At 42.2% G+C, this 25,222-nt stretch overlaps 2 protein-coding genes across 2 annotated transcripts in view; both read left to right on the forward strand.

The window, feature by feature from the left end:
• The window catches only part of ccsapb (centriole, cilia and spindle-associated protein b), a 31,322-nt gene extending 18,026 nt beyond the window's left edge, over positions 1–13,296 (forward strand). Inside the window, exon 4 of the mRNA XM_069931654.1 lies at positions 13,079–13,296. Within this exon, the coding sequence (XP_069787755.1) occupies positions 13,079–13,201 (123 nt within the window). The 3' untranslated portion in view covers positions 13,202–13,296. The remainder of the gene's footprint in view (positions 1–13,078) is intronic.
• An 876-nt stretch (positions 13,297–14,172) lies between these two features.
• On the forward strand, positions 14,173–24,315 carry pdcd2 (programmed cell death 2). The gene is made up of 5 exons (XM_069931665.1): positions 14,173–14,838; positions 14,954–15,082; positions 15,489–15,610; positions 21,997–22,110; positions 23,227–24,315. The coding sequence occupies exons 1-5, from the start codon at positions 14,262–14,264 to the stop codon at positions 23,386–23,388; spliced, it is 1,104 nt and encodes a 367-aa protein (XP_069787766.1). The 5' UTR covers positions 14,173–14,261; the 3' UTR covers positions 23,389–24,315.
• Positions 24,316–25,222: the final 907 nt, after the last annotated feature.

A 25,222-nucleotide genomic window follows, 5' to 3' on the forward strand; every position in this document is an offset into this window, starting at 1 on the left:
ATGATTTGTTGTTTGGCAGGAAATAGGGAGTAAGAATAAAGGGATCTTATTCTGGTTGCTATCAATTACAAGAGGTGGGTTTGTGCTGGAGCTTCTTTTTACATTGTATATAAATTATTTGGATTATGGAATAGACAGCTTTGTGGCTAAATTTGCATATTATACCAAAATAGATGGTAGATGGGTGGTGCTGAGGATACTGAAAGGCTGTGGAGAAGTGGATAGATTACGAGAATGGACAAAGAGGTGGCAATGTTGGAAAGTGTACGGTCGTGCATTTTAGCAGAAGAAAGACAGGCAGACTGTTTAGATGGGGATAAAATTCAAACTTCAGAGGGGCAAAGGAACTTGGGAGTCCTCATGCAAGATACCCTAAAGGTTGACCTGCAGGTTGAGTCAGTGGTGAAGAAGGTGAATGCAATGTTGGTATTCGTTTCTCAAGCTATAGCATATAAAAGCAGGATGTAATGTTGAGACTCTATAAAGCACTGGTGAGACCTAATGGAGTACTGTGTGCAGTTTTGGGTGCCTTATTTGAGAAAAGATGTGTTGGCGTTAGAGAGGGTTCAGAGATTTACTCAAATGATACCAGGAATGAAAGGTTTAGCATATGAGGAACAATTGTTGGCTCTTGGACTGTATTCGTTCAAGTACAAAAGGATGAGTGGGGACCTCAGAAGTGTTTTGAATGCTGAAAGGCCTGGAGAAGGTCAATGTCGCAAGGTATCTATGATGGTAGGGGATTCTCAGACAAGAGGGGATAACTTCAGGATAAAGGGGTGTCAATTTAAGACTGATCTAACTCTCCTATAGCAACTGCAAAAAAAAAATCAGTCTCTTTGGATCAATTCCAAAATAGAAGCAAACACCTTCCTTTCTATTTTTACAATTTGTTTTGAACAGTTAGTATCAGCTCCTTCCTAAGTCACAAGAACACTGCAAAGGAGGAAGACTATTTAAGTTTGCCCATTCCAAGAAATTCCATAAGTTTGAATAAGTGGGTATCACATGTTTTAATAATCTCACATCCCCCAACAAATCCACATATCAACAAGATATTTGGCTTCTTGTGGACCTTTGCACTTGCTGGTACTGCATTCCAACTTCATAATATCCTTGATCTTAACCTTTCTTTGCCACTGATATCCTGATCTACAGTTCCATTTTTTGTAATCAATACTTGACAGTCTTTTCCTCCTTTCAGATGTCAAAAATTCAACCTTCAATTTTTGCTTATCATGCAGTACTAAAAACACCTCCCCCTCACCCAAAAAAAAATCCTTCATCTTCCTACAACTTCATTCTTGTAACCAAGATCATATTTAAAAAAAAATGCTCTCTGACTATTAGCTCAAAAGCTCCAACATCATTCTCATTGTTACTTGCACCAATTTCAAGATCATTATCACATTAAAACCTTCAAGATCTTTTAGGAAGAGTTAATGGAGACAGCAGCTAGGGCAGTGGAATGCTCTGAGTGAGCAGGTGGGAAATCTGAGACAGCACAATTGTCCTTGATGACCACACCTGCAAGAGGTGCATCCAGCTGCAGCTCGTGGGAGACAGCGTTAGGGAACTGGATGAACTCTGGATCATTTGGAAGGCACCGCCATATTGTCAGGAGGCAGGTAGTTGGGTGACTGTTGGGAGAGGGAAGGGGAAAAGGTGGACAGTTCAGAGCACCCCTATGGCTGATCCCCTCAACAATAAGTATACTGTTTTGGATATTCTTGGGGGGGGGTGGTGAAAGGAGGAAACAATCTACCAGGGATGTTATGATGGTCATGTCTCTGGTGCAGAGTGGGAGGGCAGGGGAGAAGAGCAGACCTATAGTGATTGGGGATTCTTTGATCAGTGAACGGATAGGAAGTTCTGTGAATAAGATCGAGGCTCCTGGAAGGTATGTTGCCTCCCAGGTACCAAGGTCAGGGACATCTCTGATTGAGATCACCGCATTCTCAAGGGGGAGAATTACATCAATAGTAGAGATGAGGTCCTGAAGAGGGACTATAGGGAGTTAGGAAAGAAGCAATACCTTAAATGTGGTAATCTCTGGATTGCTGCCTATACCACATGCTAGAGAGGGTAGGAATAGGAAGTTATGGCAGATGAATACATCTCTGAAGAGTTGGTACAGGGGTTCAGATTTGTGGATCCTTGGGATCTCTTCTAGGGAAGGCCTGACCTGTTAAAAAAGAATGGGCTGCCTCTGAACTGGAGAGGGACCAATATCCTGGTGGGCAGGTTTGCAAAAGGTATTGGGGAGGGTTTCAACTCATTTGGCAGGGTTGGGGGGGGGGGAACCAGAATGTGAGTGCAGAGAATAGGGCAGAAGATCAAAAGCATGATATATATGTTCTGAGTTTGTGAGGAAGGACAGGCAGGGGACAAAACATAAATGTAATAATTTAGAGTGTTTGAAGTGTGTCCATTTCGACACTAGGTCTTTAGGAATAAAGGGGATGAACTTAGAGCATGGATCAGTATATGGAATTACAATGTTGTGGCCATTAGCGACTTGGCTGGAGGAAGGGCAGAATTGGCTGATGCAGATACCAGGGTTTAGGTGTTTTAAAAGGAATAGGATGGGTGGTAAGGGGGGTGGGGTGTGGAAAGTGTAGCATTACTGGTCAGGGATAGTATCATGGATATAGAAAAGGAGGATGCCGGAGAGGGAGTGTCCACTGAATCGGTGGGGTGGAAGTTAGAAATAGGAAGGGAGCTATCACTGTGCTGTGAGTAGTCTATAGGCCCCAAATAGCCCTTGGAAGACTGCGGAGCAGATAAGCAGGCTGATTTTGGAATAGTGCAGGAAATACAGGGTTGTAATTATGGGTGATTTCAATTTCCTTAATATTGACTGGCACCTCCTTACTGCAAGATGGGGGTGAATTTTTCAGGTGTGTCCAAGGATATCTGACACAGTATGTGGACCAGCCAACGAGAGGAGAGGCCATACTGGATCTAATCCTGGGTAATGAACCTGGTCAGGAGGTGGACCTCTCAGTGGGGCAGCATTTCGGTAAGAGTGACCACAAGTCCCTGAGATTTAGCATTGCTATGAATAAAGATAAAAGCAGACAAAATGCGAAAGTGCTTAATTTGGGAAGGGCTAATTACAATGGGATGAGGCAGGAACTAGTGAGAGTAAATTGGAAACAGATGTTCAAGGGTGAAAGCTCAGAAGTAAAGTGGAGCATGTTTAGGGACCACTTGTGCTGGGTTCAGGATAGGTTTGACACATTGGGACAAGGGAAAATGGTAAGAAGCAGGCGAGGTAGCTAGTCAAGAGGAAGAAGGAAGTATATATTAGATATAGGAAACAGGAAGAGCTCATGGTAGCCAGGAAGGAGCTTTAGAAAGGATGGGAGAGATCAAAGGGGGCATGAGAAGGCCTTGGCATGTAGAATTTAGGAAGACCCCAAGCATTCTAAGCATATGTGAAAAACAGAAAGATGATGAGAATGAAGGTGGGGCCACTAAAGGATAAAGAAGACAACATGTGTCTGGAGTTGTAGGACTTTGGGGAGGTCATTAATGAATACTTTTCTTCAATATTCACAGAAAAGGACCTTGTTCAGTGTGAGGTTGGAATAGAACAGACATGTGTGCTGGATAATGAGGAGATTAAGAAATAGGAAGTGTTTGATCTTCTTAAAAATATCAAGATTGATAAGTCTCCGGAACTGGACATGATATACCCCAGGTTGCTGTGGGAAGTGTGAGAGAAGAGATACCTGGAGCAGTATCTTTGAGTCTTTTTGGCTACAGGGGAGGTGCTGGAGAATTGGAGAATGGTAAATGTAGTTCATTTGTTTAAAAAAAAGGTAATAAGGAGAATCCTTGGAATTATAGACTGGTGAGTCTTATGTCAGTGCTCTGCAAACTATTGGAGAAGATTCTTAAAGATAGGAGATTTGGAGAAGTACAGTCTACTCAAGGATAGTCAGCATTGCTTTGTGAAGGGAAAAATCACACCTCACGAGCCTAATTGAGTTTTTTTGAGGAGGCACAAAAGAAATTGATGAATGTAAAGCAGTAGATGTGGTCTATATGAATTTTAGTAAGGCATCTGACAAGTTACCCATGAGAGACTCGTTCAGAAAGTCATGAGGAGACTAGAATTAGATAAAATAGGGGAAAAGATACCTGAACACATATTATATAAATGGGACGAAAAATTGGTACAACATAGAACTTCTCCAGTATTACACCATCTCCTCAATATATGGAAGAAGATTCATGTAGAAAGAAATAAAATAAATTACCAAATACCAAAACTAATATTGACGCAAAATAAGCTACTCCCTTTTACAATAGACAACCTTGCCTTTAGAAAATGGGAAAAAAAAGGGATTAAAAGAATAGAAAATTGTTTTTCAGGAAGTAGATTCTTATCCTTTGAACAAATGAGAGATAAGTACAATATAACTGGAGATACAGCGCTGGCATATTACCAACTGAGATCCTACTTGAAAGATAAATTAGGAAGCAACTTGAGTTTACCAGAGGGAAGTAACCTTGAATATGTGATTACAGATACAATGTTAATCAAAAGATTTATAAAAAATATGTATATTAAACTGCAAGAAAAGGAAAATGAGGAAACAAATGGTAAAACTAAACAAAAATGGGAACAAGATTTAAATATAAAGATAAAAAAGGAAACATGGGAGAAGTTATGCTCTGGAACGATGAGAAATACAATAAATACGAGGCTGCGTATGATACAATATAATTGGTTACACAGACTATACATTACACCGCAAAAGTTAAATAAATGGGACCCAACAGTATCTGATAGATGTTTTCGATGTAAAAAAGAAAGGGGAACAACAATTCATGCAATCTGGACATGTGAGAGAGTAGAAAAATTTTGGGATGATCTCAATCAGATATTAAATAAAATAACAGAAAACAATATACCAAAGAATCCAGAGATCTTTCTCCTAAGTAACATAAAAAATAAAGAATTTGGAATTGACTTGGAGGATGCACAAAAAAGATTTGTTAAGATAGCCCTAGCCGTAGCAAAAAAATGTATTATGTCAACCTGGAAATTGGAAGATAATTTGAAAATACAACAATGGTATATAGAAATGAATAAATGTATTCCATTAGAAAAAATAACATATAGTTTAAGAAATAATATGGAAATATTCGAACAAGTATGGGAGCCTTACATTAAATACAATAGCGAAAACCTACCGGGAACAAACATTACCTAAGTTGATGGAAGGAGAAGAAAAGAAAAGAATGGACTCAGTAGAATTTCTGGTGTATTTTTGTTGAATGACAACATTGTCTAACTGAATTAATGCAACCTAGATTGTATACCTAAAATGGATGAGAGGGGGGGGGATGGGGGGGTGGCTTGGGAGGAGGGAGGGGGGAGGGAGAAAAAGTCACTGTAAATGTGTGGAAAAGAAAAAGTGTATATCATGGCTATTGTGATTTATGGTGTGAAAAATAAAAAATTAAAAAAAAAAAGTCATGAGGCATGGGATCCATGGACCCTTGGCTTTGTGGATAAAAAATTGGCTTGCAGGTAGAAAGTAGAGAGTAGTAGTGGACAGGAAGTATTCTGCCTGGAGATCAGTGACTAGTGTAGTACAACAAAGATCAGTTCGGGAACCCCTGCTCTTTGTGAGAAATGACCTGGATGAAAAGAAGGAAGGATGGGTCAGTAAGTTTGTGGATGATACTAAGGTTGGAGTTGGGGATGGAGCTGAAGGTTGTCAAAGGTTACAAGAGGATATAGACAAGATGCAGAGTTGGGCAAAGAAATGGATGATGGAGTTCAATCCAGACAAGTGTGAGATGATGCATTTTGGAAGGACAAACCAGAAGTCTGAGTACAGGGTTAATAATCAGGTACTTGTATATGAACAGAGGGATCTTGTGGTCCAAATCCATACATCCTTCAAGGTTTCCGGACAGGTTGATAGGATAGTTAAGAAGGCCTATGGAATGCTGGGCTTCATTAATAGAGGGATTGAGTTCAAGAGTAGAGACGTCATGTTGCAACACTATACATCTCTGGTGTGACCACACTTAAATTAAATATTTGAAAAAAACCTCATATTTTCACACAAGCTTGTACAGCCATATACATTGTGCCAACCTGGCAGCTCGTATTCAAATTTACATACAATTCATTCTCATTATTGTCTGCATACACCAGCTTGCATTTTTTCCAGTCCCCCCTCCCCTCCCACATCTAACACAGGACAGCTCATTCAGACTTGGACTAACGGCAGAAAACTTTACACCAGGATAATAAATAATAATTAGGGAAAAAGGATCATTGCTGCTTGATAGGCGATCGACGTGCCGATATATATTCCTGACTTTCCTTGATTAGTGTGAGGGAAAGAACACCACGGTAGGGAATGGGGGAATCAATCACTGCCATTCGCCAATGTGGTGCATGTACAGCTGCTAAATCCTTTGAAAAGTGTCATTTTTTTTTCTCAAATTATGTTACCTTCTCTTTTTTTTAATTTTTTATTTTTCACACCATAAATCACATTAGCCATGATATACACTATTTATTTTTCACACATATACAGTGACTTTTTCTCCCCCCCCCCCTTTCCTCCCAAACCACCCCCCCACCCCCCCCTCTCATCCATTTTAGGTATACAATCTAGGTTGCATTAAGCCAGTCAGACAATGTTGTCATTCAACAAAATTACACCAGAAATTCTACTGAGTCCATTCTTTTCTTTCCTTCTCCTTCCATCAACTTAGGTACTGTTTGTCCCCGGTAGGTTTTCGCTATTGTATTTAATGTAAGGCTCCTATACTTGCTCGAATATTTCAATATTATTTCTTAACCTATCTGTTATTTTTTCTAATGGAATACATTTATTCATTCAAATTTAGTAGTTTCTTCCTTTTAATTTGGTTATGTATTCCATTAATATTTAAAGACATATAGTTCAGCGTAGCCCTTTTATATTTTGTTTATCTTCTCTTTCCGTTTTTCCATCATTACCTTTCCTCCTTTTCCATTTCTGTTTTCTTATTTTCAACTCTTTATAAGACAACATTCCTACAACATCCAACATTTTCCTTATTCTCCTATTTCTATCTTATTTATCCCCAATCTCCCCTTCACCTCCTGAGTTGTCCTTTATCCCTTGTCGGACAACCACATCTCCCCTCTCCATTTGGATTTGTGAATCCACTCGCAAGCGTCAACTGATTTTGCAGTGACCGCTATTTCCCCCCACCCCGCCTCCCCCAGAAAAGATTTCACTTTTCATATGTCACAAAGGTCACTCTTTTAATTCCCTCCTTATTCTCTCTATTCCATTACCTTCCCTTATTAATTCTTGTCTATACTATCTATATTTTCCTCTAAGTACAGCTACATTTATGTATGCTCATTGTCTCTATTCACTCTTATACCTCTTTACCCGCATACATATCAATCGTGATCATTTTTACTCTCATTACCCGTCTTCATCCCTCAGTCTATTTTTGTCTTTACCCACATACATATCAATCGTGATCATTTTTACTCTCATTACCCGTCTTCCTCCCTCAGTCTATTTTTGTAATTGTTCTGCAAATTTTCGTGCTTCTTCTGGGTCCGAGAATAGTCTGTTTTGTTGTCCTGGAATAAATATTTTCAATACCGCTGGATGCTTTAGTATAAATTTATACCCTTTCTTCCATAAAATTGCCTTTGCTGTATTGAACTCTTTTCTCTTCTTTAGGAGTTCAAAACTTATATCTGGATAAATGAAGATTTTTTGCCCTTTATACTCCAGTGGTTTGTTGCCCTCTCTTACTTTTTCCATTGTCTTCTCCAGTACCTTTTCTCTTGTAGTATATCTTAGGAATTTTACTACAATAGATCTTGGTTTTTGTTGTGGTTGTGGTTTAGAGGCCAATACTCTATGTGCCCTTTCTATTTCCATTTCATGCTGTAGTTCTGGACATCCTAGGGTCTTAGGGATCCACTCTTTTATAAACTCCCTCATATTCTTGCCTTCTTCATCTTCCTTAAGGCCCACTATCTTTATGTTATTTCTTCTGTTATGGTTTTCCATTGTATCTATTTTTTGAGCTAGTAGTTCTTGTGTCTCTTTAGTTTTTTTATTAGATTTCTCCAATTTCTTTTTTAAGTCTTCTACCTCCATTTCTGCTGCTATTGCCCGTTCTTCCATCTTGTCCATTTTCTTTCCCATTTCTGTTAAGGTCATCTCCATTTTATTTATTTTCTCTTCTGTGTTGTTTATTCTTTTTCTTAAATCCTTAAATTCCTGTGTTTGCCATTCTTTAAATGACTCCATGTATCCTTTAATAAGAGCAAGTATATCCTTTACCTTGCCTTTCTTTTCTTCTTCTATTTCACCATACTCTTCCTCTTCTTCTTCCTCTGGGTTGACCATCTGTTGTTTCTTTGGTGCCCTTTCCTCCTCTTCTTTCTTGTTTCTATTGTCTTCTGTGGTCTCTTCTTGCTGCAGGTGTTCTGCAGCTGTCGTTGCCGGCTGTGGAGATCGACTCCCCAGCTGGTCCCCCCTCCCGTCGGTGTGTTTTTTTTCATTCGCATCGCGCATGCGCGGTTGTGCACTTTTACTCGGCTCTGCGAGCCATTTTTGTAGTCCATTATTTACCGACCTGAGGGAGCGGGTTTCTCTCTCCGCAGCGGGCCTCTTCGGACAGGTAAGGCCTTCACCTTTTTCCTCCTTTGTCTTCTCTTCCTCTCTTCTTACCGTTGCTTTCGATTTTTCTTTTTTTGTCGCCATCTTCTTTCCACCTTTATACTCACTTTTCTGTAACTTTTATTTCTGTGCCTTTGTGTTTCCCTTTGTTTTTCCCGACTTTTCTGGAGAGGGCTGGAGTTCACCGTCCGGCCACTACTCCATCACGTGACTCCTCTAATTATGTTACCTTCTCCAGGGGAACACAGCTCTGCATTTCCACATCCCATCATTTGATACTAAGACTAGAGTTGGTCTTCCAGGTAGCCACAATGCACTTCCTGGCCACTGCCAATGTGATTAATACAAATTAGATTTGAAATTTGAACAGCTTCATTGTAAGCCTTGTGTCCATTATGTTTCCCAACAGGAACAATTCTGGGACCTGCAGGAATTGTTTACCTATGATTTTCCCTAGGACTTGGCCTAGTTCTTCCCAAAAGGGCCTGACCTTGGCACATGACCAGGTTGCGTGCATAAACATCCCAGTCGCCATGCCGCATCTGAGGCATTGGTCCGAGAGTTCTGGTTTTGACATGTTTATTTTTTGTGGCATTAGATACAGCTGGTGCAAGAAATTATATTGCACCAACCTATACCTGCATTGATGACTGTGGTCATGCTGTCCTGGCATAAATCAGACCAGCATCCTTCATCAATCACAATACTCAAGTCTGACTCCCATCTTTCTTTCAATCTATGGAGTCCCATTTCTGGTCCATCTGACTGGAGAAGGAAATACATTACAGAAATTAATTTCTTTCCACTCCACCTTCAAATTATAGTCTCTATGGCACTGCACCAAGGTAGGGCCATACTTGGACCCAATACGTCCTGTAAAAAAAAGATCTTATTTGAAGATAGCAGTGGAATGTCTGATTTGGCAAATCATATTAACTTTTAATGGTGCCAGGTGTCCTGGATCTTGTTACCTACCATTAATGGTATTAATTTATTAGAAGTCAGGGGTGTTTTTGGAGGTAGCCCCACTTTGATGTTCAAAGATTGGTTAACTTTGTTCCAGATATTAATCACTTGTTTTAATATGGGGCTATCCTTCTTTTCTGACAGCAATTTAGTGTCCCATTTATAAATAAAGTCCTCTGCCATCCTCTTGCCCACCAGGTGCAGATCAATTTGTACACCTCCAGGAGAGTACACCTCCTCGCTGGAAGAGAGAGATGATGTATCTCGATTGGGCTGCCCAATAATATTTTTTTTTAAGTCTGGCATCCTCAATCCGCCTAGACTGTAGTCCCATGTTAATTTTTGCATAGAGACCCTAGCGACCTTAACATTACAGAGAAATATCCTGTATAAATTTTTCATCATAATAATTGGGGGAGTAGACATTCACAAGGGTCCAGGATTCTGAATATATCTGACAGTGCACCATAATGAATCTTCCTGTTTTGTCTGTAATCACCCTCTGCACCTGCACTGGAACATTCTTCCCCACTAGAATTGCTACCCCCCCCCCTTGTCTTATGAGTCAAAGGAGGAGGATATGACTTGACCCACCCATCCCCTTTTTAGCTTCTGATGCTCCCAATCAGTTAAATGCATCTCTTGGAGGAAGGCCAGAACTATCCCCATTTTAAAAAAAATGTGCAAAGACCCTTTTTCGTTTCAGCTGTCCGTTTAAGCTGTTAATATTGAAAATAGTATACTTTACACTTTTAGCCATTACACCAAGGCTCCCTCCCTAAATGTTTTCCCTCCATCCTAATCGCCACCCCACAGACTCAATCTCTTACCATCTGCCTATTGCTCCACTCCATCCAAGCTGTGACAGGCCCTGGGGAAAAAAAATGCACAAATCCATTCTCCCACACCACAACATACATACCCATCCACACACATCATACATAAGTCTCAACAGCCCTCCGCTCATACCTCTGCCAGTCACTCTCCTCCCCTCACCACCATTACCCCTTACCATGCAGATCTTGTGGTCCAAATCCATACATCCTTCAAGGTTTCCGGACAGGTTGATAGGATAGTTAAGAAGGCCTATGGAATGCTGGGCTTCATTAATAGAGGGATTGAGTTCAAGAGTAGAGACGTCATGTTGCAACACTATACATCTCTGGTGTGACCACACTTAAATATTTGAAAAAAACCTCATATTTTCACACAAGCTTGTACAGCCATATACATTGTGCCAACCTGGCAGCTCGTATTCAAATTTACATACAATTCATTCTCATTATTGTCTGCATACACCAGCTTGCATTTTTTCCAGTCCCCCCTCCCCTCCCACATCTAACACAGGACAGCTCATTCAGACTTGGACTAACGGCAGAAAACTTTACACCAGGATAATAAATAATAATTAGGGAAAAGGGATCATTGCTGCTTGATAGGCATTCCCCTAGACCAGGGGTGTCAAACTCAAATTCACGGGGGGCCAAAATTAAAAACTTGGACTAAGTCGAGGGCCGAACTAAATATTTATTGAAAATTTTCAACAACATCTGCATGTTTTCTCTTCTTTCAACATATGTAATGTTAAACTTTAGTATATAACTTTAGGAGGATAATGTTACAGGTCAGGAGTAGTCAGGAGTATTGTGTTCAGTTCTGATCACTCATTATCGGAAGGATGTGGAAGCTATGGAGAGGGTTCAGAGGAGATTTACCAAGATATTGCCAGGATTGGAAAATATCAGTAAGTCGTATGAGGCAAGGTTAGCAGAGCTGGGACTTTTCTATTTGGAGAGTAGAAGGACGAGAGAAGACTTAATAGAAGTCGACAAGATTATGAAAGGGATTGATTGAGTGGACAGCCAGTGCCTGTTTCCTAGGGTAAGAATAGCAAACACCAGAGGACATGTACAAAGTGAAGGGAGGGGAGGGAATTTTTTTTTTAAACCATAAACACAAAGTTGTGAGTGCCTGGAATGCCTTGCTGGGGGTTGTGATGGAGGCTGAAACACTAGGGGTATTTAAGAAACTCTTTGAGAGGCACATGAATGGAAGAAAAATAGAGGGTTAAGGGATAGGGAGGGTTTAGTTCTTTTCTTCAGTATTACATGGGTCGGCACAACATTGAGGGGCAAAGGGGCTGTACTGTACTGTAGTGTTCCATTATCATAGTTCACTTCCTTCACCCAGGATCTGTACTTTCCGGACTTCAAAATTTTCATCCTATCTGGACTTCTCCCTGTATTTTTATTTTAATCCTCTTATTATGGACTCAATTCTAACCTGAACATCTGTTATTAAATCTCAACAAGGTTGGTACTGCCATTATTTAGTGAACTGAGGTAGGTTGAAAGCCAACTCTATCTAATCTTCTCCAATCTTGTCTCATCCTTCTTCACTTCTTCAAACATCAAGCCCATATTTTGACTCACTGATCTTACTTACCTGAAAGTTATTTGTTGATCAAAGTAGTCATAGGGCAAATAGAAATCAGTGCTGGAGAAATTGTAATGGGAGACAAGGAGATGGCAGAGGAACTGAATGAATATTTTGGATCAGCCTTCACTGTGGAAGACATTAGTAGCTTACAAGACTCTCATGGCTCCCTCGGAAGAGGAGTGAGTGCAGTCAAGATCATGAGAGAGAAGAGATGATACTATGGTTGTGGTTTGTTTCAAGGAAGAAGATGTGTCAGCATACAGGATGGAGATTGAAAACTTGGCTGAATATACTATAATACTATAAAAAAGATACACAAGTGCATTATATGAATGGAGATTTTACCCACTCCAACATTTGGCTTTCTCTTTAGTGAGAAGAGCCCCAGAACGTTTAGTTTTTTTCTGATGGAAAGATCTCAATTTTGGCATTACTTGAAAAACTATAATTTTGAACAAGATTTGCACAGACCAACTCTTGAATTTGTAATAGAGCAACCATTTCTATGAACAGTACTTTGAGTGTAAAATAACTATAATCTTATATAACTACAAACTTTTCAAAATTTAAGGATCCAAAAATTAACACCCATGCTCAGAAGCAAAAATAGTGCACCAACAACAACCTTGCACTCAATGTCTCCAAAACTAAAGAGCTGATTGTTGACTTCAGGAAAGGAAAGCCAGAGGCATACAATCTAGTGATCATCGGGGGATCAGAGATGGAGAGGGTGAGCGTATTTAAGCTCCTGGAAGTCATTATCTTGTTGGATCTTTCCGGACCTAACACACTAGGCATCATTAAGAAAGTATGTCAGGACCTCTACTTCCTCATGAGTTTGTGGAGGTTTGTTTTGAAACCAGAAATCCTGGCAAATTTCTACTGAGGTGTGGTGGAAAGTATGCTGACCAGTTGCATCACCATCTGGTTGTAAAGCTCTTCAAAGGCAAAGGACATCACAGGCAAAACCTTCTCCCCTTTGTGTACATCTACAGGGAACACTGCAGTTGGAGAGCAGCAGCAATCATCAAAGACCCACACCACCTAGCAAGGACCCATATACGGAAAACAGCACCTATGGAAGATGTGGCCAACCTTTTACATTCCGTGCGGCATAATAAACGGCGACAAGGAAGTCTCGCTAGACAGTGGTCACCACTGGGGGATTTGGCCTTTTAGTAGGTTGAGAGAGAAAGGAAGGATGAGGAAGGGTAGACAGAACAGAAAATAAAGTGTATGTTGGTGGGGAGGGGCACTGGGATGGGGCACTGGGGTGGGCAGGGCTGGAGGGGGGAAAAAATTGGACTGTCTAGTCAAATCAGACTGCCATCTATGCTAATTGTGCCTCCTTACGTGCGCAACTTCATCGGGGAAGGTGCGGGGACCATTGGGGGCTGGGGTGGTAAAGGAGACTACTGGGCCTGACTGAAGAAAACGATTTTTTTACTATCTGAGGATGGCTTGTCTAACTTTAATAGAAACTGCCCAGTCGCACCCCCTTCAAGGGCATGTGCCATACCTGACATATGCCTTTGTCACCCAGCTCACTCTGCTGCCATCAGGAAAGAGGTATCGGTGCCACAAGACTAGCACCACCAAGTTCAGGAACATCTGCTACTCCTCAATCAGGGACTCATTTAAGGACTCTTATGCACTTCATTGATTTTTAAAATTCTCTCTCTATTGTAGTCAGTTTGTTTACATTCGTTATCTGTTTACAGTTCTTTGTTTACATGTTTATGCAGTTTTTTCTTTGCACGACCACTAAGTGGTAGTTCTGCCTCGCCCGCAGGAAAATCTCAATTCTGCACAACTTTACACGCAATTGTTTTCTGACTTCTCTGGTTCTAAGGGTCATTTATCTAAAACGTTAGCCTTTTCTCTCTTCATTTAATGTCGACCTTCAGTGGACCTTCTGCTTTTAATCAGGGGTAGGGTTCCGTTTGCCTCCATAGTTTTCTCATGTCATCATGTAAAAATTCTGACTATTTCTGGTGTCGGTGGCTGACCTCCCAATTTTCCATGTTGTGCTCTGTCACATGGCCCACTCCTTCAGCTTGTTTACATTCCCACAAGCCTCGTCGCTGACATTGTTAGACGTTGTGACGTGGTCAGTGGACGGGCTGCATTGGGCGCTCTCGGCCCCGCGAAGAGTTCGGGAATACAGCCCCGTGATACATGAGACCAGAGGACGCCAGTCACATGCAGCAGGTTGCGGAAGTGACGTCAATTTTAGGCGGAAGCGCAGAAATGGCGCAGTCGGGCAGTGAATCCTCGCGCGTTGGTCCAGTGGAGCTGGGTTTCGTGGAGCCGGCGGCTCCGGAGCGGCTGGTGAGCTCGCAGTTCCCCAGTAAGGTGGGTGGGCGACCGGCCTGGCTGAGCTTGCTGCTGCCGGGCCCCGAGCTGCTGGAGTGTGGCGGATGCGCGCAGCCGCTGGTGTTCCTCTTGCAGGTGTACGCGCCGCGGGAGCACGCTTTCCACCGCTCGCTCCTGATCTTCTGCTGCACCAGCCCGGACTGTCCGAATCGCAGTTTCGCCACCCTGCGCAGCCAACTCGGACGGATCAACGAATTCTATTCGGCCGAACCCCAACCCGAGGTTCCCGTCAGGCCCATCCCTGGACTTAAACTGTGCCGCGTGTGCGGCGCCTCGGGCCCCAAGACTTGCTCTCGCTGCCACCGCGCCCGTTACTGTGGCAAGAAGCATCAGGTCGCCGACTGGAAAGCGGGACATCGGGCGGCGTGCAGCCAGCCTGGTGAGTGATGCAGGCGGGGTGGGTACCCCCGTGCCACTGGGATCTCAGTACCAATGCGAGTCTCCCTTTCCCCTGAAGTTCATGCTTGTCCTTCCTCCCGGTCTCGGTTATCCAGATGAATCGGACGATGACGGGGTTTCGACTCTCAATATCCTTTTTCCTGAGTTCGAGCTGGTGATGGAACTCGAAGATTCGGAGGGCGAGGAGCTCCAAACGTGCGGGGAATTATCGGCAACAGAAAGTGGTGAGTACGAGCTGATAGTTAATTTGCTGTCAGTTGATTTCGCGAATTATTAAGGAATCCTGATAAAACTAAAAAATTAAAGATGGGTTGCAAACTGCAGAAGTTAAAGAACTGCATGGGCGAAATTGGTTACAGTGGCCACTGGCCATTGATTTATTTTCACGTCTTGCTACCGTTCAGTTTCTTCATGCCAAATTGCATAAATTAATCGTTTTATCTTTTGGCCAAGGGCAGCAAATTTACCTGAATTGGACAGTGTGCTTCCTGTCACGTTGTTCTGGTACTTAGTGGCCGAAATCATTCGTCCTGATATAATACTGCTTTGACACACTCAATAATGTAAGAGATGAAGTGTAGCAGAGAAGTCCATGTCTGTCTTGGTTCAGTTGTGTTCTGTTGTGCTCAGTTTGTACGTCTGAGGTGACAGAGGAATTGGAGTTGGAGCTGGAAGCCATGGCAAAACATGCAACAAAAGAAGACAGGATCTTTGCTAAGTTTAAGAAAAGGATTGCAGTGGCACCTGATCAGGTATATGCTAACCCCATGGTGGGAAATGGGATCCTTATGAGGGGAGATTTGACTAAATTTCTGTGAACTGATGCTTTGTTTTTGCTCCTTCTGCAACAAGATAACTTTATCATTAATATGCATAGTCACTGATTGTGGTTCTACAACGAGGCTCTTGTACCTTGAATATTGTTTCCAATGCCCGAATTCATCTTGCAGTCAATGTCTAGTGAACATGGTGTATTACACCTGTTTTCGAGTCTTGTGCTAAAAAAGTTGTCACCTGGCCAGTAACTTGTTTTCTTTTATACAGTATATTTCTAATATACTGTACTTGTAGTAACTAAATTGTGAATAATTTCCAGTTGAAAACTAAACTATAGGATGTAGGAATGAGCCATTTAGCCTAACTTAAGGCTATTTGAAAATGGAGAAAGGTGGAAATAAGCATTTGAATTATAATTGGTGTTGGCTATTCTTGCTTTGCTTTTGTTCTCCCTAATTGCTAATAAATATGATACTATGGCAGGAATTGAGTGGAAAAATGACATGTCTGAACTGAAAGGAATTTTACCACTGCAATAAAAAAATGTTTGAGCTTGAATGATCACAATTTGAATATCAATTTGCTATGGATAATCTCTGTTGACTATTGTACAGTATTACTATTATAGGCTAGTGGTCAAACTGGAACTAGCTACTTCTCAGGGTCATCAGAACATAAAAATTACAATCAGGACAAGGCATTTTGAGCCTGCATGGCCATTCATTGCGATCACAACTCCATTTTACTAAACTATTTTGATATCCATGGATTCCTTTCCGAGCCACTGATCTATCAAGTTCTTTTTAATAAAAACCAATGGCTGAATATTGACAGCAATTTGGGACAAAAAAATTAACTACCCTTTCCACAGCTCAATTCTAAGTGCTACCCCATTATTCTCGAACAATGTCTCCAGATCTGGACTCCTCAGCCAGGGTTAATATCCTCCCTTTGAATCTTGTAAGAAATTTAAGTTTCTATGTAATCCTTTTTCATTCTAAGTAATAGTCGATTTAAAAACTTAATATTCCAATTTCACCACATTGGGAAAACTACTATGCAAGAAATGGGTTTCCAGTATCTTTGTTGGGCTCCCACTATTATTAGTGGATCCTATTTGAGATGAGAATATCCAGTTGTTTTCCAATGGTGGGAGATCCAGGACAAGAGGGCACAATTTAAGGTTTGAAGGGCTTCCACTTACACCACCCTCTGTCTTTAGAAATTTATGTGTTCTATCTGTGGAATATCTTGCCGCAGGTAGATGTGGAGGCCATCATTGGTTGTATTTAAGGTAAAGATTCATAGGTTATTGATCAACTGGGGATCAAAAGTTATGGGGAGAATGCCAGAGAGTGGGGCTGAGTAGGAGAACAGATGCCATGATTGAATGGCAGGGCAGATTTGATGGGCTCAACACCCTATTTGTGCTGCTATGTCTTATGGTCTCAAGAAGGCCCCAAATTATTTTTAGACGTACTTAAATCCTAGTGATAATATTTATTGGCTTTTATTGATTTTTCATGGACAAGGAAACAAGAAACAAGCCAGGGTGGGCAAATTCATTCTGTTTTGCTATCCAGGTTCAAAACTATCAGAATTTAAACATTTGGTTGGTGCAGCTCACATTTGCTAAATTCTCACCCCCACTCACTCAGCCAAATTGCTCCATTTAGTTTGGGACTTGCTGAGGGCTGAGCATCTATCCTTATGGTAACTGGTCACAGCCTACCAACAAGAATCTTATACATAAGGATACCTTCTGAACCTAACAACAGAGAAAAGATTTTTCACTTTCCACCTTGTTCAGTGCTACTTTGTCTTTGCAGCTCCAGTTCCTCTGTACCTTCATTTCAAAGGTGCAGTCTGACCTCTTGCATGTGTAGTTGATCTTTTTGTTTAGTCCTTTTTTTAAAAAAAAAAGCAAACATGATTAACAGATTTAGGATATTTTCCTCTGATAACTAATATTTAGAAATGGGCATTGTAGTAGCACGCACTACAGCAGAGTGCAGAAGAATGACACACTCTCTGACTGTAGTCAAGACTGCTTTTATTGCTCTCCCTGCCCTTGCTGATATAGGCCTGGTTTTCCTGCTGCTGTCAGTGGAAGTGACCTCACTGGTGTTCTGGCCACTGATTGGTTGGCGTTCCCGCCAATGTTCGCTGTTTCCCACCATGCAGACTGTTGACCGGGAAGGAAGGCCACTAGCCCGCACAGGCTTTGTGAGATTGCAGTGTTATTCTGCCATTTTGTGTATTGGGTTGTCTCCTGGGTAGCTGGCTGCTACACGAACCCCCCACCCCCAGAGCCAGCGATCTGGGTGCCGTCCTTTGATTTTGACGGCCTGCCTCTGCATCGTGGGGACTGCCTGGTGACTGGTTGGCTAGTGTCCAGATGTGCTATTTTGAAATAGTCATTAATGAATGCCTCCTCCTTATCACCAATGTCCAGCACGCACATGGATCTGTTGTGCTTGGTCACTCAGTCAGGCCCCTTGTACGGTCGCTGCAGAGGTGTGCAGTGTGCTCCCCATCGCACAAAGATGTATTTGCGTGCCTTTAGATCTTTAGGGACAAATGTTTTGGGTTGACTGTGTGGTGAAGGCTGTTTTGGGGCTAGAGCGCCTTGCGTTCCCTCAGTTTTTCCAATGTCACTGCTGGTGGTTCTTGATCCTTGACAGCGGCCAAGGATTCCCCAGGAATGACTAAGGGTGCACAGTATACAATTTCTGCCCCCGAGGCATTGAATTCCTCTTTTGGTGCTGTGAAGATCCCTAGGAGGACCCACGGTAGTTCATCTGTCCAATATAGTCCCTTGAGCCAAGCCATCAGAGCTGCCTTCAGGTGTCTGTGGAACAGCTTCACCAACCCATTGGCCCCAGATGATGTGGTGTGGTGGAGTTGGGTTCCCAGAAGGTTATCCAGAGTCCTGAGGAGAATTGCACACCCCTATCCAAAGTCATGTGTTATGGGCTCCGAACCCTGCCACCCAGGTGTTGATCAAGGCTCTGGTGCAGGCCTTTGTCATTGTCTCTGCCAATGAGACCACATCTTGACGTCTCATAAAGTTCCTTGCCCCCGGGAGACCAGCAGCAGTCCTACAATGTCTATATGGATGTGGCTGAACCTTTGTCGTGCTGGCTCGAACGTTTGGAGGTCTGCCTTGATGTGCATCTGTACCTTCGATGCTTGGCAGAGTACCCATTGACAGATGTGCTTTTGGAGGTCATACCAGATGAACCTGCTGGCTATCATCTTGATGGTGGTCCTGATTGCCAGGTGCACCAGGTTATGCACTGTGTCGAAAATTTGCCATCTCCAGGCTGCTGGTGTGATGGGATGGGGTTTTCCGGTGGCTACGTCGTAAAGGAGCGTCTGAATACCTGGGCCAATGGTGATGTCCTCTTGCCTGAGCCCTGACACAGCCGTCCTGTACATTGGAATCTCTGGGTCGTCTTGCTTGTCTTGGCCAGGGCTGTGTAATCTATCCCCGGGACAGGGTCTGGATGGATTGGATTGCCTGCTGTGACGGTGAATTGGCCACAGCGTTGGCTTTCCTGGCAATATGTTCAATGTACGTGGTGAACTCAGTCACGTAGGGCAGATGGTTCTGCTGGCTGTCTTACCATGGGTACAACACTTTATTGAAGGTTAATGGCTTGTGGTCTCTGAAAATCTGAAATTGCCTCTCCTCCAAAAAGTACCTAAAGTGTTGGACTGCAAGAGTTTGCAGTCAAAGGTGCTGTATTTAAGTTCTGGTAACTGGAGGTGTCTGCTAAAGAAAGCCAGGGGCTGCTACTGCCCCTCAATCAACTATTCGAGTATGCCCCCAACCACTGCGTTGAAGTGTTTACTGTGAGGGCGGTCGGGGCATCTATCCTGGGGTGTACCAGAAGTGTGGCATTGGCCAGTGTGTCTTACTTTCTGGAACGCCTCTGATGCTTCCTTGTCCCAGGTGACCTTTTTTCTTCCCTGCCATTAGTCCAAACGGGGCGCATCATGCGGGCTGCTGCCGGTATGAAACATTGGTAGAAATTTATCATAATCGGCAAATTCCTAGAGGCCCTTCACAGTGTAGGGTTTGGTGAAGCACCTCTTAGTTGCTACCTTTTCAGGCAGGGATGTTTCTCTGTGTTTGTTGATTCTGTGGCCCAGGAAGCCTATTGTCTCTAGCCTTAACAGTCATTTGGCCGGATTGATTGTTAGGCCAAAGTCGCTCAGACGAGTGGACACTTGTCTTTGGAGGGCCATGTGTTCCTTGCGATTGTAACTGGCTATCAGGATGTTGTCCAGGTAAATGAACACAAACCTGAGGTCCCAGCCCATCGCCTCTGGTAGGTCTGAGGTGCATTTTTGAGTCTGAAAGGCATTCTTAGGAAGCCAAGCAGCCCAAAGGGTGTGATGATAGTGGTTTTAGGGATGTCATCAGGCTGGACTGGGATCTGATGATAGCCCCAGATGAGGTAGACTTTCGAGAATATCTGTGCCCCCTGTAGGAGCACGGTGAAATCCTGTATATGGGGCACAGGATACCTGTCTGGTGTGGTGGACTCATTAAGGCAGTGGTAGTCTCCACATTGGCCTCCACCCTCCTGCTTCCTTCGATACCATGTGCATGGGGGAGGCCGCGGGACTGTTGGAACACTGCACGATTTTTTCCTCTGCTTCTCCATCTTTCTAAACTCCTCCTTTGTGAGATTGAGTTTCTCTGGAGGAAGATGGCGTACACTGGCAATGTGTGGGGGCCCTCTGTCAGGATGTGTTTCTGTACCCCGTGCTTGGTCTTGACCAAGATAAACACTGTGGCTCCATGTTGGAAGGGAACTCCACTAGGATGTGTGTGAATTCGTTATTAGATGGAGTTGGGGGAGGGGTTGGTACTTAGCTTCACTCAGGGAAAAAGTCTGGAAGATCTTGGCGTGCATCAATCGTCTCCCTTTGAGCCCCACTAACAAACAGTGGGGCCAGAGGAAGACTGCTCTCACGAGTGCCTGTGCCATTGCCCCCAGTGTAAAGGTTCATATGAAGGGGCTGTTGCTAAAGCAGAGTGGGGTGGTGTAGGTCCTTCCAGGCATGATAGGCTGGTGGTGGGGGGGGGGGGGGGGGGGGGGGCGGGAAGAAGGGAGAGAGAGTGAGAAAGAATGCCGTCTCGTGACCTTGTTGCCCAGGAAACACTGTCTGTCTGGAGAGGGAGTTGTGGAGTCTGTCTCATTGGCCAACTGCCATTAGTAATGGCTGGCCATGGTGTTTCCCTGAAATGCGCAGGGTTGGCATCAGCGGGCCTCCATACCCCATCGCTGATGATTTAAAACAGTACTGGATGATGGGGGAGCCCACTTGCCTTTCCGTCAATTGTTGTGGCCTTGTCATTCACTGCGTGTGGGACCTAATGACCTGTTCCACGCCGTTGCTGTCCTTTTTTGCTCTCCAGGCATTGCCAGCCAGGTGGCGACTCTCGCGGGGGTGGGGGGGTCACTGAAATCCTTGTTGACGAGCAGTTGTTTGATACCCTCAGGCAGCTGCTCCAGAAAAACCTGCTCAAAGTGCAGGTAAGGCTTGTGCCTCTCAGCCAAAGCCAGCATGTCACTCATGAGGATGGATGGGGGGCCCTGTCCACCAGATTGTCCATGTGCAGCAGTCAGGCAGTGCAAAAGTGTGGGTTAAAAGTTCTGAGGGCATCGTTTTTGCCATGTTCTGGAGGCTGCTGCAGGAAATCAACGACCCTTGCTGCTGTTTCCTGGTTGAGTGAGCTCACCATATGGTAGTACTTTGTGGCGTCGGCGAAGATCTGCTGGAACTGGGCTTCAGCCTGTTCGAACCATACCAATGGCTGCATTGACCAGAATGTTGGCAGCTTCAAGGAAACTGGGTGGAGTGTTAATTGATCAGTCATTTTCTGGTCCAAATGCTGTTTGGACCAGTTTGGATTACCAATATAGCAAGCGCAACAGCAGAAAGTGGAAGAATGACACACACTCTATGTGAATTTAGTCCAGACTGCTTTTATTGCTCTCCCTGCCCTTGCTTATATAAGCCTAGCTTCCCGTCGCTGTTGGTGGAAGTGGCATCACTAGTGTGCTGGCTGCTGATTGGTTGGTGTTTTCACCAATGTTCGCTGTTTCCTACCATGCAGGCTGTCCGCTAGGAAGATTAGGCCATTAGACCGCGCAGGCTTTGTGAGATTGCAGTATTCGTCTGCCATTTTGTGTATTGGGATGCCTCCCAGGTAGCAGGCCTTTACAGTGGCTTCATTTTGTTCCATTGCCCAGTTAATTCAAATAAGGAATATGAATTCATCTGAAATGCCAAATTTGAGAGAATTGTGGTTCTAAACTTTTCATTTTTTTTTAAATTGTAGGTGCTGCGCTATTGTAGAGGAGGAAGCCCATTGTGGGTATCCGGTGTCAACATTCCCACTAATAGTGACATCCCTAATTGTTCATGTGGGGCCAGACGGGAATTTGAATTTCAGGTTTGAATTATACAGTAAACTGTAATCAAATTATTTGAAAATTCATCTGGTTTACCGGATAATTTGTTTGGCGGACTCGCTCCCCCTTCCACATAGTGGGCCTGATTTCTGTGCTCTCTTATCTGTTTGACCAGATAAATTATCATATTCTTTTACTTTTTAAATAAAAAAAATTGAGAATTAAAGTTGTTAATAGAAATAATATTCAAAAGTCATTAATCCAACAATACTAGAAACCTGGGCATGCCTAGTTAATAAGAGTTCGGCTTGATCAGACTGATTTGTCATTTGCTGGTTAAATTGGAGCCAATTCATTGAAGAGGAAGCAGCTGTGTAAAGTACTTTATTGAAATAGGGAAAGCAGAAACATGAGTTTTAAATAGTTCCTTCAAACTTTTATTTTCTCACTTTCCAAGTTCAGTTGAAACCTCTTCAACCTGAAACTTTCTCCATCCATAGATGCAGCTGCAGTTTATAGAAAGTCGAAGAATGAAGAATTTTTTTTTCTTGAACACTGCAGAGATTCTTATAAACTTGGAGTCACTAGTAGCTTATAGGCACAAGTAAAATTACCAGGTTTATATAAAAAAAAAGTATTTGTATGAACAAAATATAAATTAGGGACAAGAATAAAACAGGACTCAACCCTGTGCTTTATTGATTACTCGTTCTACATTCTCACTGAGCAACAGGACCTTTTTATCCCTGCCTTAAAAACTGTGGATGCTGCTTGATCCATCCTTGAAAATTTTTTTTAAAGACCCCTCAGATTTTACTTCTCATTGCCTGAAACAAATGTGCATATCTTTGAAGTTATTGGTCAATTTGCCCAGTGCTCTGAATGCCAGCATGTGATTTGTGAAATTTGGACGAGGGGCAAAGTGTAGTTGCCTGAAATTTGAGCAGAAAAGCAAATCAGTTTAGAGCCCAACTATTTATTTTGGATACATTGTTAAATGTTGAACTGGATCCACCCCAGTTAAAGCTTCCATATTTTGGGGTGAGAGGATTACTTTGTGTGAACAAATGGAGCTTTGATCAGAGGTTGATAATGATTACTGTTTGTTATGGTGAATAGGGAATAAACTTTATTCCTTGTTTTCATTCATCTTGTAGGTAATGCCGCAATTACTTAACCAGCTGAAAGTGGATCGCCTTGGAGAAAGTATGGATTGGGGAACACTTATTGTTTATACTTGTACACAAAGCTGTGATCCTGGAAATGCATACATTCTCGAGTTCATCTGGAAACAAGATTTCTCTATAGAAGAGGTGTAGTCTTTCACTGAACAGAACCCATTACTACAGATTTATATTTACTAATTCCTTGTAACCTCTCTGGTTCCAAATGCTGCTGTTTTTGTAGACACTGCTGCTGTGATGGGAATTACATGTTTGGTAACATTTGGTCTCCATGTTACTCCAAGAATTATATACTTAACATTTAGCAGAAAACTCACCATTAGGGCCTACTTTGCAATAGTTGATTTTTATAAAATGAGAAACAAGATTGTAAGAATATACAGACAAATAGTAAATTGTATTTTACTTGCTCATATCTGTTTCAGCTGCAGTCTTGTGATTTTAAAGAGAGAACATTTAAGATGGAGAATAATCCTACACCCTTGTCACAATTCTGTTATTGCACATAATATTCAGTAGATCTGAATGACAGGGTAAAATGTTGCTCCTGTGCGGATTTATTTTTAAAAAACCCAGTAGCAGTTACTGCAATGCTGTAACAGTGCCAATGACAAGAGTGCTAATCTGCCACTGTCTGTAAAGAGTTTATACCTTCTCCGTGTGTGTGGTTTTCTTCCGGGTGCTTTGGTTTTTTTCCCCATTGTTCAAAACATACAGGATTTTTAGTTAAGGGCCAGTTACTGTCATGCATGACTGAATGAAAAAAATAATATCCATGCTATTTTCCTGTTTCTTTTTGTCAGAGGTATGGGAAGCTATGCCTGAGTAGGCCACTTTTTTGTCAAGACTTGGCAAATGTGGCCAAGAACACCCATTGTGGACCAGTTTCTGCAACTATTCAAAAATGTACCTTCCCATTGTTCAGTAATTTGGCCTCTACAATCTTTTGGGATACAAATGCAGGGATTAACCACCCTGTGAGAAGTGATTGATAGCTTATTTTTAGATGACCTCCCTCTTCCTGATTCAAAGACATTTCTATTAAATGGTAATATCTTGTCATGTTCTAAGTTTCATTATTTCAATTCTGATTCTTAGTTTGAAATAGGTCATCTATAGGGAATCCTTCTGTACATCACTCATTTGTAATTTTCCAGCTCAAGAATTGTTTGCATTTGCTTTCATTTATTCTTCACCCTTTCCTGCACTGAACTATATTTGCAAAGATTCTCACTCAATCTCTTTTTAATACTTTAATTTTTTTAGAACATACATATAGTTAAATACAAATTTAAAATATGAATACGCAAGTAGACAGATTTATGCTGCATGATGGTTATAACCCAAACCCTCCAACTCCCCACCCACCCAAAAGACCCCGATGGAAAATGTGGAAAAATAAAGGTTACTGGAACAGGCCATTCACTCCAGATTTCAATTCTTTATTTAACTAGTCTTTGGGGAAGGTTAACATGGATTTGAGGACTGAAAGAAGCTCAATTTAAGATTTACATCTGATATCTACAAGTATGGTCTCCATTTTTATAGAAATGTATCATACTTATTTCTTAGTTTGTAAGTAGTTTTCTTAAGGGGAACACAGTTCTGCATTTCAGTGTGCTATCCCCAACTGTGAGTCAAACTTCCAAGTAACTGCAATGTACTTTCTGGCCACTGCCAATATAACTAACAAATTCAACATATTTAGATCATTTCAATTTTGGTCTATCCCCATTATATTTCCCAGTAAAAACAATTCTAGGTTTTGTGGAAATAGAATTCCAATAATCTGTCCTTTAAAAAAAAATCCCAAAAAAGTCTCACTTTGGAATATGACCCAGATGAATGTAAGGAAGTTCCTACCTCCTCACCACATCCAAAACATTTATCTGATAAGTCTGACTAACTTATTTAATCTCTGTGGTGTGAGATATAACTGATACAAAAATTGTATTGGACTAAATTATAC

Source organism: Narcine bancroftii, chromosome 4 (genome assembly GCF_036971445.1).
Source record: "Narcine bancroftii isolate sNarBan1 chromosome 4, sNarBan1.hap1, whole genome shotgun sequence".
Lineage (NCBI taxonomy): Eukaryota > Metazoa > Chordata > Chondrichthyes > Torpediniformes > Narcinidae > Narcine > Narcine bancroftii.

Coding starts and splice junctions, on each gene's coding strand:
- pdcd2 (XM_069931665.1), top strand. CDS start 14,262: ATGAGACCAGAGGACGCCAGTCACATGCAGCAGGTTGCGGAAGTGACG. Junction 14,839..14,953: donor GGCGGCGTGCAGCCAGCCTG/GTGAGTGATGCA, acceptor TCGGTTATCCAG/ATGAATCGGACGATGACGGG. Junction 15,611..21,996: donor TTGCAGTGGCACCTGATCAG/GTATATGCTAAC, acceptor TTTAAATTGTAG/GTGCTGCGCTATTGTAGAGG.